We start from the raw sequence: 17,438 nt of genomic DNA on the forward strand, positions 1-17,438 counted from the left end.
TTGACCAAAAAAAGGGTTATTCAACATGGTGACCTTCAAATCGCTTTAGCCCCAGCCAACATGGCCAGTGGTCAGGGTTGAAAGGAATTCTAGTCTAAAATACCTGGAAGACAAACTTGCTACCTCTGGTAAGTGCTAAAAACTATTAAATATTGTTCAAGTAAATGTGCCACTTCAGTCAGCCCTATGACCTTACATTTCTTTGCTTTGAGAACAAAATGAAATCACAAAATGTGGTCAGTGTTAAAAAACTGACCTTAAATAGAAAGAACTCTGCAAACACTCATCTGACTACAAATTTACTTTTTGATATGAGTGTGTAGAAAGAATGCCCATGTCTGCTTTGATGTGAGCTCTAAATAAAGGAATGTCTAAGAGAGAGTGTCTGGCTCTGATAATCATGTACAGTAGAGGTTTGTCAAGCATCTTTCAGACTCCTGCATTGAAAGCCAATGGCATGCCGAAGGAAAATAAGGACCTGATATCTGAGCTCAGTCATTTACAATGACAGCTTTGATGCACATTCATTCAGGCAATGCGCTTGTCCAAATTGGTATCTGATATATGACCATCAATACAATCAGTTTTGGGGGCAGAGAAAGAGCAGCAAGTATCCGGAATACTGAGCGAAAGAGAAAAGGTAGGTTGCAGTTGACTAGATGAAACCTTTCACGCAGAAGACCTTTCAGAAAATAGTAACTGCCACAAGCTGCAGAAGGAGCAGCGACTGGAGTCACATGAAAGCAGGAAAATGCCCACAACTAAACTTGGAAAAACTCTACCCCTAAAAGGCTTCATTCTCAGTAACACAGTGCCCTCTCTGGATGAGAAACCTGGCAATAAAGCAATGAACGTTAAGGACATTTTAAACTGATATTAAGACATAGAATTTTAACACTGTATTGAAGTATATATATTTTTTACAGATGCATGTTCAAGATGCTGTCACAAGGCATATACGCTACGATTCTCCAAAATGATTTTCTGTAGGGTGCACTCTAATGTGATAATGTAGTGGGAAAACCATTTTCTCAAACTGGTTTAGATTTTCTACCCATGCAGACCTGAGGCTTAAGGGGCCTAAAAAATTCAAGATGAGATTAATCAGATGAGATGGGTGATTTCCCTATCCAACTATCCAAGACCGTGAGCTCTAGTCAAAGAATTTCCTTTATTCATTATCGTTTGAAAGAAAAAGAGCCGGTCTTGTTTTCACTTGAAAGGAAGCTCATCTGATATTCCTGCACTACTTTTTTTTCCCTTGCTCTGACAAGCAAGGGAATACATGCAATGCTCACAGGACAGGATCTGATCGGAAAGGTAATTTATTTTTGTTTTGCTTTTTTCAGCCATGTGTCATTCACTTTGACAAAAGGAATTAAAAACATCATTTGTCAGAAAGATACTTGAGTCCCAAAGAATATCTCCATTTCCTGTTGCTTTCTTCCCCAATGGGCTTTTTCATCATTATACATTTAAGACAATAAAAAGAAAAGGAGATCTCAAATTAAAGGTCTGAGAATTTTGAAAGGCCTGCCCCTAACCTACAAATAGAAAGGTCAGGAGAGCAAAGCAAGTAAACATCTCTTGTATTAAGCTTTGACTTCATTCACAGCTGTGTCCTGTGAAGGATAAATGAGTGGCAGAAATACGTTAAGGGGTGTTTGAGAACAAGGCGTGGTGTGTCATCATTTACTAGCTAGGTACACCTAGTGAACTAGAATCAGTACACCAATGGAAATTATGCAGATTATTTCATTTCTTATGGAAGTGTTTTTAAATATGCCCTTTGTATCTGGCTATATAATATTTAAAGAGGTCTTTCTGTACAAGTGTCATTTTAGTGAACTGATTTTGTGAATCGCCTACAGATGCACAAGCATGCCAAACAGAGCCCTCACAATATCAGCAGGTTTGGTGGCTTTTTAAGTTATAAGAAGAGCAGACATGATAGAAGTTTATAAAACTATGCAAAGTGTGGAGACAGCGAGTAGAGAAAAGTTCCCTCCCCTTCCTCTCTCATAATACTAGAACTTACTGAAACAAGCCGACCACATAAACTAATCCGAAGCAGGAGTTTCTCACTGAACTCATTTTTCGAAATCATTTCCAGCTTTTTGATTGCAGTGGACTTTATACCCTTTGCAGGAATGTTTAGAAATGACCAGAATGACCAAAAACTTGATACACGTCATCTGTTTAATGACTGGCTGATTTCCAGAAATTTAAAATGAAGTGTAAATTATTTGAATGCAATACCGTTTTCAACTTAAAAAAACAAAACCCTGTGTGGATTTTGTGTGTGTGTGTGTGTGTGTGTGTGTGTGTGTGGTGGGAAGCAATAAAAGATCTAACATACTGAAATTCGCATTGAAGCAAATGGATGAACAGAGTTTTAAGAAATATTTCCATAGTGGTTAACGAAACTGACCACTCTATGGTCAATTTACCAAAATAAGTAAATAAATGTTAAAACATCTTTCTAATCTGTTCCCCATGTTGGGAGAGAGAGATAAAGGTTTATCACTTTTAACAGAGGTTATAAGAGTCGCTACTCTCCCCGCCCCCAATAAGTTCCAAGTATAATCAGGTTTCTTTTTCACCTATTATGTAGGTGGGCTGGTTATTCATTTATTTATTGCTTTAAGACTGCAATCCTTTGCACGCTTACCTGAAATTCTATGGCACTTCCTTCTGAATAGGCATGTGCTGTTTAATTAGCATGAATATTTAGAAACTTCTTAAGCAGGTTCCCAGAAAACTTCTGAGTGGGAGTCTGACCTCCCAGAAGACAAGGATATAGCAACATTTCAAACAGATTAAAATGTTTCCGTCTCCTTGCAGTCACCTTCCTGCTCTCTCGTTTGCTTGTTTTTATAGAGACTAAACTTAAACCAGAAGATTCTCAAACACTTGCTAGTGGCTTTATTTCCTTAGCTTTTCTAGATTAAAATGACTGGGGTATTTGAATATATTTTTCCAGGGGGTGGGTGCTGAAGGGAGCAAATTGTATTGCAACTTTCTTATATGGATTCCTTTTCCGTAGCGAGCACTGCTCTTACCTTTGTGTCATAATCTTGTAGGCATCAGGAAGGAAACATTCTGTGTTCTCCATCTGGAAAGGGTCAGCATCGCAAATCTTGTCGTCCGTCCGTCCATAATTAGCACTCTCTATCATAATGACATCACTTCCTGGGCACCGAAGATCGATGGAGTAGCCCTCGCAGGACAGTTCTCTCCTTACTAAACCAAATGGTAAGGCTGCTCGACTGAAACCTAAAAAAGAAATTAGAAAAAAAGACGTTAAGTTACAAAACTATATATTTGGGGGTGGGGTTAAACTCTTAAGAGCCACAGCACATGTAATCATGGAAAAGCTGTTCTAATTGTAACTATCATGGAAATGGTTATTGTCCAATGTAGGCTGCATTAATGCATGTTTCATGCTAGATATGGAAGACATAGCATGGAGAAAATAAACATCTTGTTCACACCGTTCCCAAGTCATGCTTAAAAGTAACAAATGTTCAGAACACATTACCCTACAAATAAACACATGGTCGGAGCTCATTATGATTATTTTTTCAAGTTATAAACTTCAGAGTGTACAGGAAACGGCCAGAAGAAAACGGCCTTTCTCAACCCTGCACAATTCAAACTCTGCAAGGACGATGAATGGAATTTTCACATTAAAGTGCGGATTGGCGGCTGAGAGGCTGGGTCACATTCTGGACGGCAGGTTTACAACCATGCTTACAGCCATGAACCATGCTTAACTAGCTGTACTTTTGTGTTCTACGGCTGCCACAATTAAATTAAATTAATTATTTTTAGCAGATGTTTATGATTGGGCTTTCTCTGTCCCTGGGACTGGGTCAACCGTTGGACTGACTTTATTTTAAAGTTGTGCGCTGAGCAATAAGTCCCTATTTATTTTCCCTGTTCTCTTCCCTCCCCCCCCCCCAAGCCATCGAACTTAAAACAGCCTGCAGTGTTTATATAGCAAGCCCTCACACAGCTTTCCTTACCCCCTGACACAAAGTAACAGAGGGGCAGGGCACCTACCTGTGAAAAAAACAATAAAAAGCAACAGGCTTAATAAACTCTGAAACCTAAAACCAGTGTGGGTCTTAATCCTACTCCAGTTTCCTCCTCCCCGTTTCTGCTCTTTTCATCTTGGGATTCCTTGTGCCTGTATCGTGCACACTTTCACATCTATTTCTTCCCTTTGAAAATAATAGTTCTCCTCTGAAAATTATTGCCGATTTTATTAAGATAAGACTCTCCCTTCCCCCCCCCCCCGGTCAAAAGCGATCATTCATTTAGCCGCCTGATGTAACTTTCAATGGCTATCCTGTTGAGCTACATTTTGACTCTGCACAACCACTTCTTCTGCCTCCTTTGAATGTGAGGGGCTCCATCCTGTTCTGACACTGGGTTGGTTCGCACATCAAGTTAGGCGAAAAATGAGGACAGGTGCTGGACTCACATACCGAATTCAAATGGGAAGGTTCAACAGTGATAGGGCTGCAAAGTACTTGGGCCAGTCAGGAATGTCAGTAGTAGGCTAGGTGGATTCAGCTTAAAATACAAGGAGTCATCTCCACACCCACCCACCCACCCTCTCTGTCTCTCTCTGTCACATGCTAGGAAGCAACAATCCAATCCAATGTACATCTACTCAGAAGGAAGCCCCTCTGAGCACTACTTCTGAGCAGAGATGCACAGGGCTGCTCTCAAGATTGATTCATCTAAGGCTTTAAAGATACCCACATGAAGGGTGTGCTTTAAACACTGTGTGACAGTACAATGGATAAATACATTCAGCGTAGTACACAGCAGGTTCACATCAGAGGGGGGGGGGAAAGAGCTGAGAGTAAGAGGATAGCACTTTACGGATGTATGCATTATGCATTTCTGTAGCACTTTCTTATACGCGAACAGATATGGAAATCCCATTCCTCATGACAATCCTCACCAACAACCCTGTGAGGGAAATTCGACTGAGAGGCTCTGGGACAGCCCTCCCCCTCAAAAAAAAGCCCCTTAATGTGCTTTGTAGCTCAGCATGGATTGGAATCCTATCCTACATTAAAACCCACACACCATTTATTGCACTGCATATGTTATTTTCATGAGATATAGCAGACACTGAAGAAGAAGAAAAGGAATTTTTCTCCAAAGAGCGGCAGCATCCGAACAGGAACTGTGTAACTGTGTGTTTCTAGAACTGGGAGAAAAGAGGCCAAACCAAATTCAGAATGCAGTGGTGCAGCATTTGATGTCTGGGTACGTGGTAGTGGTGTGGTTTAGAAGTAACCATCCTAATAATTTAGAAACCCAATGTTCACATGTTTTTGCTCAAAGGTCCATCATTATCGGTTCAACTCTTGAATGAAAACTGCAGGAACAGAGGCAGCTGAAGGGGATCCAGGCCAGGTCATCCAACCACCTTCTGATGATGTCACTCTACATAATATTGCCAGTTTGCATATGCATGGCCCATAGGTACAATAGACGGCTTTTTTCCTCTTGCACAGAATCTAGATGTTCTCTAACACCTTGTAGCCTTCTCTCTGACCAACCCCTCTTGATGTCATTCATTGATAGCTCAGTTGGTTAGAGCGTGGTGCTGATGATGCCAAGGTTGCAGGTTCAATCCCCTACCTAGTGAATTCATGGCAGAAGAATTCATAATTGGTTTCAGCCACTATGCTGCCCCAGCTTTATGAAGACTTTTTGACAAAATTGCTGGGAATCAAGGATATACTTGTGTCTTTGTCAGGCTTCCTCAAACTCGCCCCTCCAGATGTTTTTGGCCTACAACTCCCATGATCCCTAGCTAGCAGGACCAGTGGTCAGGGATGATGGGGATTGTAGTCTCAAAACATCTAGAGGGCAGAGTTTGAGGAAGCCTGGTCTTTGTGAAGCAGACTTCCAAGATCAAGGAGGTAATCTGCTAAATTAAACAATTTTATACATACCATGGATGTTTGGTAGAGGTAGCCAACATGGTACCACACCCTCTAGATATTGTTGAACTCAGATTTTCATCAGCCTGAGCCAGCTGCTGCATGAAAAATGATTAGGGATGATGGGAGCTGTTGCCCAACAACATCTGGAAGCAACCTCTTTGGCTACCCCTGAGCACATCTAATTGGTGAAACTCAATCAGTAGTTTTGGAATCTCTCAAAGAAAACAAGTCAGGTGCCTTTGCTACTGGCAAGAAATAAAAAATTAAAAATACGAACTAATAATTTTAAAGAGCAGAACGTGTATTTTTGAATTCCATATCCATGAAGGACAGAGTTACAGTGTGAATCAGGGGTGAGATAGTTCTGTCATCCAAATTTCTCCTATACTTTCCCAACAGTTTGGGAGAGGTTGTATATAACGATATTGTTGCTACATTCCAAGGTTATTTTAAGATTTAACAGATGATAAAGAGTTAACTCTGTTTTAGTCCATTTTCAACAACCAGCCACCTTCAACTGCAATATCATTATTATTTATTTAACTTCTATACTGCCCTTCATCCAAGGATCATGGGTGGTTTAAAATATAAAAACACACACAAAAAAATACTTAACATAGTTTTTGCCTGGTGCAATACATTCCAAATGTTCTGTGCCAAGCCTTAATAGAAAAAAAAATCATACAAGCTGGAAATAGATAAAATGGAAAAAGGGCACACCAATAAATGCAGCAAGTAGGTCTAGTTTGCTTATGAAAAGCTGAAAACGAATTTGGAAAACACACCAGTTAGTTCACTGGTTTACTCAGGCGCAGAATACAGCAACGTAGGCGTTTTTGATGCTGTGACCATGGGTCTAAAAGATGGAGCGGGAAGGGTAGGTACAGTGGTGCTCTTTGACCTACATTGCAGTCTGTGTTCTATATCTGGGTAGTTCAAATATAGAAAACAGTAAGGTTCAGGTCTGGTCAATTCCCTAGCAAGAGGCAGCTCCTTCCCTGCCTTCCTGCCTTTTCTGAGTCACATTCTGGAAAGAGACAAATTACGTGGGATGATGCAGTGTGTACAGCAGCAGAGGCAATCCTTCTATGAAACCTTCGCCATGTCATCACCATCATTAACATATGCAAAAAAGAACTGCTTATAAACAAAAGGTCTTCCAGCGAGCACCGTGATCCTTATTTTTCAGTCTTCTTTTCCACACACAGCCCTTACCGATACCAAGGCAAAAATAAGCATTTCTAGAAGCAAAGTGTAATCCAATCCATCTTGCAACCCTGACAATAATAATAATAAAAAAAGAACTGGTGGGAGGCCCTGTGAGCAAAAAAAAAAAAAAATCAATATTGCAGCTTTGTGCCGTGCAAATGTGAATACTGCCAAATAGCAGTGCTTAGGGTAAAACGAACTGCTCTGCTCCATTTTGTCCTCTCTGAACAAATGATTTTGAAAAGACAGCTTTTGCGGAGGGGAGGGGGAGCTATAAAATGTCAAGCAACAACTCCCTGTGCTTTAGGAAAGCGCTTGGAATAAATACTTCCCGGCAACAGGTGCAGTGAAAGAGGACTGGAATATATTCACATGCAGGAGATAACTCCTGGTAAACAGATGTGTTGCTTCACAACAGAAATTAAGAAGCCCAATGCCTAGCTGCCAGTCCTAGTAACTGCACAATTTCAAATCCCTTCAGATGCTCAGTAGGCTGCTCAGCCAATATATTTGGCCATCAAACCACTTTCTAGATGTATCACCAGCCGTTAATATTTTGAACACACTGTTTATTATTATTGAGATTGTGTATGATTATTATTGAGATTGTGTATGTCAAGTGTGTTGAACACACCCAATAACACATCTATCATCATTAGACTGCAGAGCAAAAGAAAACAGATGCTTCTAGTGTTTTTAACCAATTGTTTGGAAACTAGATACCAAAGGTACACTGCTCAAGTTGAGTAAGGACTAGATAAGTCTGTGGTTTGCTGATTGTCCAGGACAGGTTTTCCAAAACTTGGGTCTCCAGCTGTTTTCGGACTGCAATTCCTTATCCTCCCTGATCACTGGTCCTGCTAGCTAGGGATGATGGGAGTTGTAGTCCAACAGCAGCTGGAAACCCTGGTCCAGGACAATCAGGTATGACTTCTAGAACAGCTGATCATTGTCAAGATCCTGTTCCACTGCAGAATATGCTGCCATTGATTATATATTTATTTTGTATATTATATGCTGTCACTTATTTTACACACACACACACACACACACACACACACGCATTCTATTTCTATGTGTTAAAACTGAATAAAACTTAATGAGAAAAAGAAACAGTGAGCATTCAACATATGTTATCTTGCATGCTTTTTTAAAAATGCTCCATACCCTACACTTCGTTCAATAAAACAAATCAGCTTTTTCACTCCCAACCCCCCCCCCCCAGCTCATTCTCTGAATTGCCGAAAACCTCCATAAAAAGACACTGATGGTGGATTATTACTTTGTGCTCCAGATAAACTTTTCTGCACAGCTCGTTTTTATTTAATAAGAGCACGTCCACCGAGGAAGGAAAAGGCGGCTAAGATAAACTGCTTTCCCACAGTAGACTTAAAATGAGCTTCATGATCAGTTAAAATTGTTCTCAGAGGTTTAGCAAAATGGCATGCTTTGTTCCATTTACCATCCCTCTTTGCTTTAGGTAACTAAATGGCTTGGTTCTCAGAAAATCAATAATCTACATTAATCAAAGTACAAAGGCGATAATAACAGCTTATGCCCTCAACCATTTAAACTGTGAATAGTAACAATAGGACCTGTAGTGAGGAGGAGAACTTTCACCTTTGGATTTCCCCCCCAGCAGAGACAAATAAAAGTGGCAGTGCTGTTTCAGGCTACCATCAATTTTGCTTACTGTTAACAGTGAGAAACCTTTGGGTAAAGCATAAATCACAAGAGTACCTCTTTTCTAGAAATCTGACATTATTCCAAAGGACGGAATGCAAGTTACTGGAGGTAGCATGAGCTCTATCGGAGGAAAAAAGCATACCTCTTCCAAGAATGAAACGGTGCCTGCTTCTTTTTTTAATCTTGGGTTCTTTTTTTTGCTCTCAGAAAAGAGCATTTGCAAATATCATATTCCCCCACCACCACCCCCAAGAAAAAAATAGAATGTTTACAGTTGTCTTTCTGAGAGTCTTTGGAAACCATGAAACATGATGACACAAGTTGCAGCGGTACATGTTGGGCAGCGTTTCAGTTCTATTTGTGAAACAAATGAGATGCTCATGAAAAAAGGGTTATTACATTACCAATCACAACAAAACAAACTACAGAGAAAGGAAGGCAAAATGTAGTGTTATCAGTATCTATCATTCCACTAGACAAAATATGAAAAGTGCAGCTTTAAAATTTTCAGCTCTGATGAGTGGTCATGTGTCCTAGCTTCCAGAGGGGAATGCTCTATCTGATGGGCTGTCTGGTTCTGTTTCAAGGCTGGTTTAAAAACAAGAGCAATAAGAAAGGAGAGCAGGGGCCTCTAAGTTACCCATCAACAATAACAATTAGCATCTGGCCACAATCTTCTCTTTTCTTGTCATGTGCATTGTATTTTGATTTAAATTATAATTTTTTTTCAAATTTACAGATACACATCTAATTAGCATACACACACACAGTTTATGCAAATGAATTTCCCTTTTTCCTTTTGGTTCTTTTAGAATCATAGAATCGGAGAGTTGGAAAGGACCCTGAGGCATCCCCAAACTCAGCCCTCCAGATGTTTTGGGACTACAATTCCCATCATCCCTGACCACTGGTTCTGTTAGCTAGGGATGATGGGAGTTGTAGTCCCAAAACATCTGGAGGGCTGAGTTTGGAGATGCCTGATCTAGTCCAAACCCTTGCAATTGTCCCATATGGGGATTGGATATGCAACCTTGACATTATCAGCACCATGCTGTAACCAACCAAGCTATCCATAAAAGGATAGCTTGGTGAACAGTAACTGGCTTCCCTGGTTCAGATTTCAGAGTAACCATCTTGGGTGACAAAAGCCCCAAGAAGGCCCAGGGAAAGATGCCTCCAGTGTTGGCTGTATACTATATACGTTGACATACAGGAGCTGCTGAATCCCACTCTTGCCACTTATTACAGTCCTACGAGGGTCCCATTCATACCCCACCAAAGGACCTCAAAATTTATTACCTTTATCATATAGGAACTGCATGCAGATGAGTGGAGAGGGCTGGAGGAGAAGGAACAGAGCACTCCATTACTCTTTTGTGCTCAGTGCAGAAAACATGTGGGTTGCAAGAGAAGGGAACCCCCTTCATCTGAACCCATGCTGGAATACAGTGGGCTGCTGGTACAGATTTGTAACTGCTGTTGCTTTCTCTGCCAAGCCCCAGCATTACAGCAAAAAAAAAAAAAATGTCTGCAGGCTAGTAACTCTTATGGATTTATTTGCAAGGCTGGGCCACACTAATGCAGTATCAGCTTGGTTCTCCATGAAGCCAATCAAAAATGAATTAACATTTAATATTATTTAGATCCATTAACTTACATGAGATTAAATCAGAGGCTTACTGGTTCATGGAGCAAGGTGTAACTGCTTAAAGGCATGGAGTAAGCAGTACTCCACTCGAATTTCCTTGCAATTAATTGACCCGGGTGGGAATGAGATTAACTAAGCAGGCTCTCTGCCTAATTTTGATTATCTTCTACTATGTATGGCAGAACTAAGGTGCATTGGAGTAGAATGCAAGTTCACAACATTTCCCTGCTGGATCAGATCAAATGCTAATCTAGTTCAGCATCCTGTTTTCTAAGTGGCCAACCAGATGCTCATAGGAATCCCACAAGCTTCTCTTTGTGGAAACAAGTTCAGATACAAGGACTGGCTATGTTTGTATAACTCAGCAGAGGATCCAAATACATGCATAGAATACAAGACCCCATTTTCTGTGAACAGCCCTGAGACCTCTGGGTGTAGGGTGGTATAATAATAATAATAATAATAATAATAATAATAATAATAATAATAATAGTGGTGGTGGTGGTGGTGGAAGAAATTGGAATATGCAGAATGCCACAGCTCAAGCAGGCTATCCATGTGTGATTTGAAGTTTCAGGCTCTGGGTTCAAGTGACCAACTACATCTAATTCATTACGTATCCAAACAAAGGACTACTTACTTATGCACAGGACTTAGCTGCACACTATATACATAATGGAATACTTCAATTTCAGAAAGAAAGAAAATAACCAGGGGCATCTGTTTGCAAAGGACTCTAAGAATTACTATGAAACAGTGATCTAACCCCCCCCCCCAAAAAAACCCACCCCTATTATTTTCTCAGACTATGAAGCCTAAGTTTTCCATACTTGGCAATATCTAGGATTGATTCTTGCAATGTGTTATATGGGGTGCTACCTTTGAAAAGTGTTCAGAAACTCCAACTTGTTCAAAATATGGCAGCCAGGCCGTAACACTGAAGGGACCAGAATGCTGGTTTCAAAATATTTGTCCTGTTGCTAGTTTCCTCCTGCTGGTTCTCTTTTTAAAAGTTGTAATTACTTTGTATTGTTGTTTCTTATACATTGTAAGCTGCTTACAATTTCTTAAGTGGAATTTCTTAAGTGGAAAGTATAAATAAATAAATATGGCGCTGTAGCTCTTATCACCAGAGTCATGTGCCTTCCACAGTGCTATAAATGCAGATGTAAAAAGCAGATCTAAAAAATCACGATATTTTAAATATGTTCGTCCTGCCAAGTCATATGCCTTCTGCCAAGTGGCTGCAATCCAGAGAACCACACATGTGCTCATTTAGGATTTCTTGCATTCTTTTTCTGGGATGGAACATCACCTTGCACATGCATAAATGGGCTGTCTGGATCATGGCCAGTGAGAGTAACCAAGGAATCACAAGACAGGCCAAAATTCAACACATGGCTACAGACATTTGAAGCCCTTACTGAATTCAATCATACGGCAGTGTGCAGTATTCAGCATCTCAAAAAGTAAGTTTGGAGCAATTTCTCAGTGAGTCTCTGAGAGCTTCTGTTCATTCCATTCCTTTACAAGAACCTTAAGGAAGGAAAAGCTTCTGAGTTCAGAACAATATCAGAACAACTGGGATAAGGAAGCGCACAGTACAAACAAAGGGAGGTTGTGTATGTGTGTCATAAACAACTTAAGTTGTGCACACAGAATGAAGTTTGCTCAAGCAACAAGACTTCACCCACCTCCACCCTATGTGCCTCCCCTAAATCTGCTCTGGAGACTTAGGGGAACCCCCAGAACAGGTTTAGGGGGCGTGCAGGAGGAGGAGAAGAAGGAAGGAAGCTTTATTGCACAAGTAGACTGTATTCTGCACGCACTTCCCCACTTAGCACTACATTGAATGCCACCCTTTGTGTCAACAGAATTTCCTGCTGCGTTGCTTTCTCTTAACAGAAGTTTGTAGCAGAACAAAAACAAAACCCACACATTTCAGGGTTGTTGGGTGTTTTTTTTTTTTTTTAAAACCGTTTGTCAAGTATAATTACTTAATAACTGCTTTTGTTTTTGAATTCTCATGTAGTGCCTTGTTGGCTTTAAAGTCTGACCAACCACAAAGCTGACAAAGAAATGGGAAATAAGAAGAAAAAAAATAACAGCAACAAGAAAGTCTCTCTCTAAGCAAGACTCAAAAAGCCACTGCTGAGTTCATAAACTAACAAAAAGGGGGGGGGGAGGGCGAGGGGTGCTTTTGTTCCCAGGCTTTACAAACCAAATTGGCAGCAAAACCTTTCTGAATCATGAATGAGCATTCTTCTCCTTTCTTTCGCTTAAACTGGGGTAGATTTCGTGGGACATTCAATGTGGATGATAAATAATCTGCCCACAGAAGACCAAACAGCTCACAGCTTATATAGCATATTAAGACTTCAGTATATTCTGAAGACTGTTAGGCCCTAAAAAACAAAACAAAAAAACATAAGTTGGGATGTACTTAGTCCAAAGCCATGTTAACTGAGACATCTGCATCCCCTTTCGAGTGCTCTACACATTCCCCAAAATGGGGTAAAATCTTAAATGGTAGCTTCATGTTGCCGAGCACACCACTTAACTTGCAGAGTAAAGGAAGGAGGGGAAGGAAGCAGGACTCGAGGCAGAAATTCCTAAAGGTACTTCAGTCACCACTTTACGCCAAATACGCTGTTGTTTTGAGGTTTTACATTTCTGGAAGCTGCCTAGAATTCTTTGGGCATGGTTTAGATAAACAAACATATACAGTTGAACTGCAGCTGACAGGTAGAATAGCAGTTTGCTGCCCTTGTGAGCCACAGGATGAATTCACATAGAATCACAGAACTGTAGAGATGGAAGGGACCCCAAGGGCCATCTAGTCCAACCCCCCCCCCCCCCGCAATGCAGGAATCTCAGCTAAAGCATCCATGACAGATGGCCACCCAACATGATAGTACGCAACTTGATATGTCCATCATATGGAAACCCTGGGGTCCGTGGTAGTCCTCTAGGAGGAATGTTCTCAAAACCAGTAAGGATATTGTCCCATCAGCTTATACAAAGGCACACAAGAGGTCTAAGGTGCAAAGGGACTCTGCTCGTGAGCTGCTCTGCTTGCATAAGAACATGAAAAGAGCTCAATCTAGTCCAGCATCTGGTTCTTACTATGACCAACCTAGATTCCTATGGGGAGCCCCATAAGCAGGAGTTGAGTGAAACAACACTCTCCCCTCTTGTGATAATTAAAACATGGTAGAGTGCAGCCATCCTGTCTAGTAACCATTGACAGAATTATCCTCCGTGAATTTGCCTAATCCGCTTTGGTGGCTATCCCTACTCTTTACGGGATCAAATTTCACAGTACTTTCTTTTGTGTGGTCTGGATCTTCTAACTTTCTGCTTTATTGAATGACCCCATTGCTGGACTAGATTATCCTTATGGTCCCTTCCAACTACGATTCTATGATTAAACAGTGGTAATTTCTAGCTTTCCTGAAGTCACCACTGCCACTCTATCCTAATTCAAGAATCACAACAACCATTTTTCTGTAAAGATTGAAACAAACAAACAAAAATTATCTTCTAGAACAGGTTGCTAAATCCTAAAAATCTGAAGTCTGTAGCTACCACTGCAATGGCTAAGTAAGCACATGTGCACATTTTGTTGTTGTTCAGTCGTTCAGTCGTGTCCGACTCTTCGTGACCCCATGGACCAGAGCACGCCAGGCACGCCTATCCTTCACTGCCTCTCGCAGTTTGGCCAAACTCATGTTAGTAGCTTCAAGAACACTGTCCAACCATCTCATCCTCTGTCGTCCCCTTCTCCTTGTGCCCTCCATCTTTCCCAACATCAGGGTCTTTTCCAGGGAGTCTTCTCTTCTCATGAGGTGGCCAAAGTACTGGAGCCTCAACTTCAGGATCTGTCCTTCTAGTGAGCACTCAGGGCTGATTTCTTTGAGAATGGATAGGTTTGATCTTCTTGCAGTCCATGGGACTCTCAAGAGTCTCCTCCAGCACCATAATTCAAAAGCATCAATTCTTCGGCGATCAGCCTTCTTTATGGTCCAGCTCTCACTTCCGTACATTACTACTGGGAAAACCATAGCTTTAACTATACGGACCTTTGTCGGCAAGGTGATGTCTTTGCTTTTTAAGATGCTGTCTAGGTTTGTCATTGCTTTTCTCCCAAGAAGCAGGCGTCTTCTAATTTCGTGACTGCTGTCACCATCTGCAGTGATCGTGGAACCCAAAAAAGTGAAATCTCTCACTGCCTCCATTTCTTCCCCTTCTATTTGCCAGGAGGTGATGGGACCAGTGGCCATGATCTTAGTTTTTTTGATGTTGAGCTTCAGACCATATTTTGCGCTCTCCTCTTTCACCCTCATTAAAAGGTTCTTTAATTCCTCCTCACTTTCTGCCATCAAGGTAGTGTCATCAGCATATCTGAGGTTGTTGATATTTTTTCCGGCAATCTTAATTCCGGTTTGGGATTCATCCAGTCCAGCCTTTCGCATGATGAATTCTGCATATAAGTTAAATAAGCAGGGAGACAATATACAGCCTTGTCGTACTCCTTTCCCAATTTTGAACCAATCAGTTGTTCCATATCCAGTTCTAACTGTAGCTTCTTGTCCCACATAGAGATTTCTCAGGAGACAAATGAGGTGATCCGGCACTCCCATTTCTTTAAGAACTTGCCATAGTTTGTTGTGGTCGACACAGTCAAATGCTTTTGTGTAGTCAATGAAGCAGAAGTAGATGTTTTTCCGGAACTCTCTAGCTTTCTCCATAATCCAGCGCATGTTTGCAATTTGGTCTCTGGTTCCTCTGCCCCTTCGAAATCCAGCTTGCACTTCTGGGAGTTCTCGGTCCACATACTGCTTAAGCCTGCCTTGTAGAATTTTAAGCATAACCTTGCTAGCGTGTGAAATGAGTGCAATTGTGCGGTAGTTGGAGCATTCTTTGGCACTGCCCTTCTTTGGGATTGGGATGTAGACTGATCTTCTCCAATCCTCTGGCCACTGCTGAGTTTTCCAAACTTGCTGGCATATTGAGTGTAGCACCTTAACAGCATCATCTTTTAAAATTTTAAATAGTTCAGCTGGAATATCATCACTTCCACTGGCCTTGTTGTTAGCCAGGCTTTCTAAGGCCCATTTGACTTCACTCTCCAGGATGTCTGGCTCAAGGTCAGCAACCACATTTCCTGGGGTGTATGAGACCTCCATATCTTTCTGGTATAATTCCTCTGTGTATTCTTGCCACCTCTTCTTGATGTCTTCTGCTTCTGTTAGGTCCTTTCCACTTTTGTCCTTAATTGTGGTAATCTTTGTACTAAATCTTCCTTTCATATCTCCAATTTTCTTGAACAAATCTCTGGTTTTCCCCATTCTGTTATTTTCCTCTATTTCTTTGCATTGCTCGTTTAGAAAGGCCCTCTTGTCTCTCCTTGCTATTCCATGTGCACATAGATCCTAATATTAGAAGGCAACACAGAGTTACCCACACTCAAAAGGCATTAACCAAAGGGATTTCTGATAACAATGTGCATCCTGACCCATTCAAATGGCCCTCAAGAATACTATTTAGTAAGCAAATTGTATTCTTACACCACTTTGTCATTATCACAGCTCTATATTTACCCTAAACTGATAGAATTGTCATATAGCTGGGTCAAGCAAACACATACCAACTAAAGGATGATTTCCTGGAATTGAAGGCTACTCTTGCCAGTGCAGTGGAACTGAACTATAGCCAGAATTCCTACAATTGATACTCACTGCTCCTCATGTTAGAAGCCTAGGTTTCAAATTCCCAAAACACAGCACATTTATTTGCATGTTGCCTAACTGAACTGAACTGAAAATGCAAGTACTCATAGGAGCTGAAGTGTATAAAACATGAGATTATCCAATAAAGCTCTCTACGGTGTTCATTAAACCAATGACAGAAGCATCACTATTGTTGGGGGGTCATTATTTCAAAACAAAGCATTTACAAAGTGCTGACTCAAGCTATATTTTCAAATGGGGTCAGCTTAACTCTTTCTGTGTGCACGTTCCTTCGCTTGTATTGTTCCAAACCAGGATCTTCCCTTTCCTTTACAACAAGTTTTGACTTGCGTGATCCATAATGTGACTACCATATATACTTGAGTATAAGCCTAGTTTTTCAGCACATTTTTTGTGCTGAAAAAGCTGCCCTCGGCTTATACTCGAGTGAGGCGGGTGGTGGGGGTGGCGAGAAAGAAGCCCTTTCTCTCCGCTCGTGCCGCCACCCGCTCTCCCCAGTCAACCATTCCTTAAGAAGTGTACAAGAACGGCGGTTCTTTACTCTCCCCAGGCAGCTTGTTCCATTCCTGAACTGCTCGCATAAATGCAAACTTGGCAAAGGAAGAAGAGGAAGGAGCAGCCCAAAGGGTTGCTTTCGGGCTGCTCGTTCCTCCTCCTCCTCCACAGCGGCAAAGGTGAACCGGCTTATACTCGAGTCAATAAGCTTTCCCAGGTTTTTGTAGGAAAATTAGGTGCCTCGGTTTATATTCGGGTCGGCTTATACTCGGGTATATACGGTATATGCCATTAAATCAAATGATGTCATGTAATGTATGTAATGTAATGTATCTAAGATGTTGTTATATCTACTAAAAGGCACCCTTGGTCAATTCCTATGGTTGGGGAGCAGGGACAAACTACCTCGCTGCCTGTCACCTGCAGTTTTTCATGGCAATATACTGTAATTAATTATATGTGTTGTGCTATTGGTGCCTAAAATGCCCACCCCCTGGCAATCTGGTTAACTTCTCTTCTGGGCAGCATGAAGCTGCAGCTTCCATCAAAATCAGTTATAGGATGGTGAATAATTTTTTCCATTATTCTGTTTTTCCAGAAGGTTTTGTGAATAAGGAGCAGAAACTTCCTAGATATTAATAGGCAACAACCACAATCTAAAAAATGATGGAA

The 17,438-nt window shown here is 41.1% G+C and overlaps 1 protein-coding gene across 27 annotated transcripts in view; it reads right to left on the reverse strand.

Moving 5' to 3' along the window:
• Nucleotides 1-17,438, reverse strand: part of ADGRL2 (adhesion G protein-coupled receptor L2) — a 207,058-nt gene that overhangs the window by 83,259 nt on the left and 106,361 nt on the right. For all 27 annotated transcript variants that reach the window (XM_033151717.1, XM_033151720.1, XM_033151718.1 and 24 more), the window contains exon 3: nucleotides 3,063-3,276. In XM_033151717.1, the coding sequence (XP_033007608.1) occupies nucleotides 3,063-3,276 (214 nt within the window). The remainder of the gene's footprint in view (nucleotides 1-3,062; nucleotides 3,277-17,438) is intronic.

The sequence above is a fragment of the Lacerta agilis genome, chromosome 6 (genome assembly GCF_009819535.1).
Source record: "Lacerta agilis isolate rLacAgi1 chromosome 6, rLacAgi1.pri, whole genome shotgun sequence".
In the NCBI taxonomy this organism is placed as follows: domain Eukaryota; kingdom Metazoa; phylum Chordata; class Lepidosauria; order Squamata; family Lacertidae; genus Lacerta; species Lacerta agilis.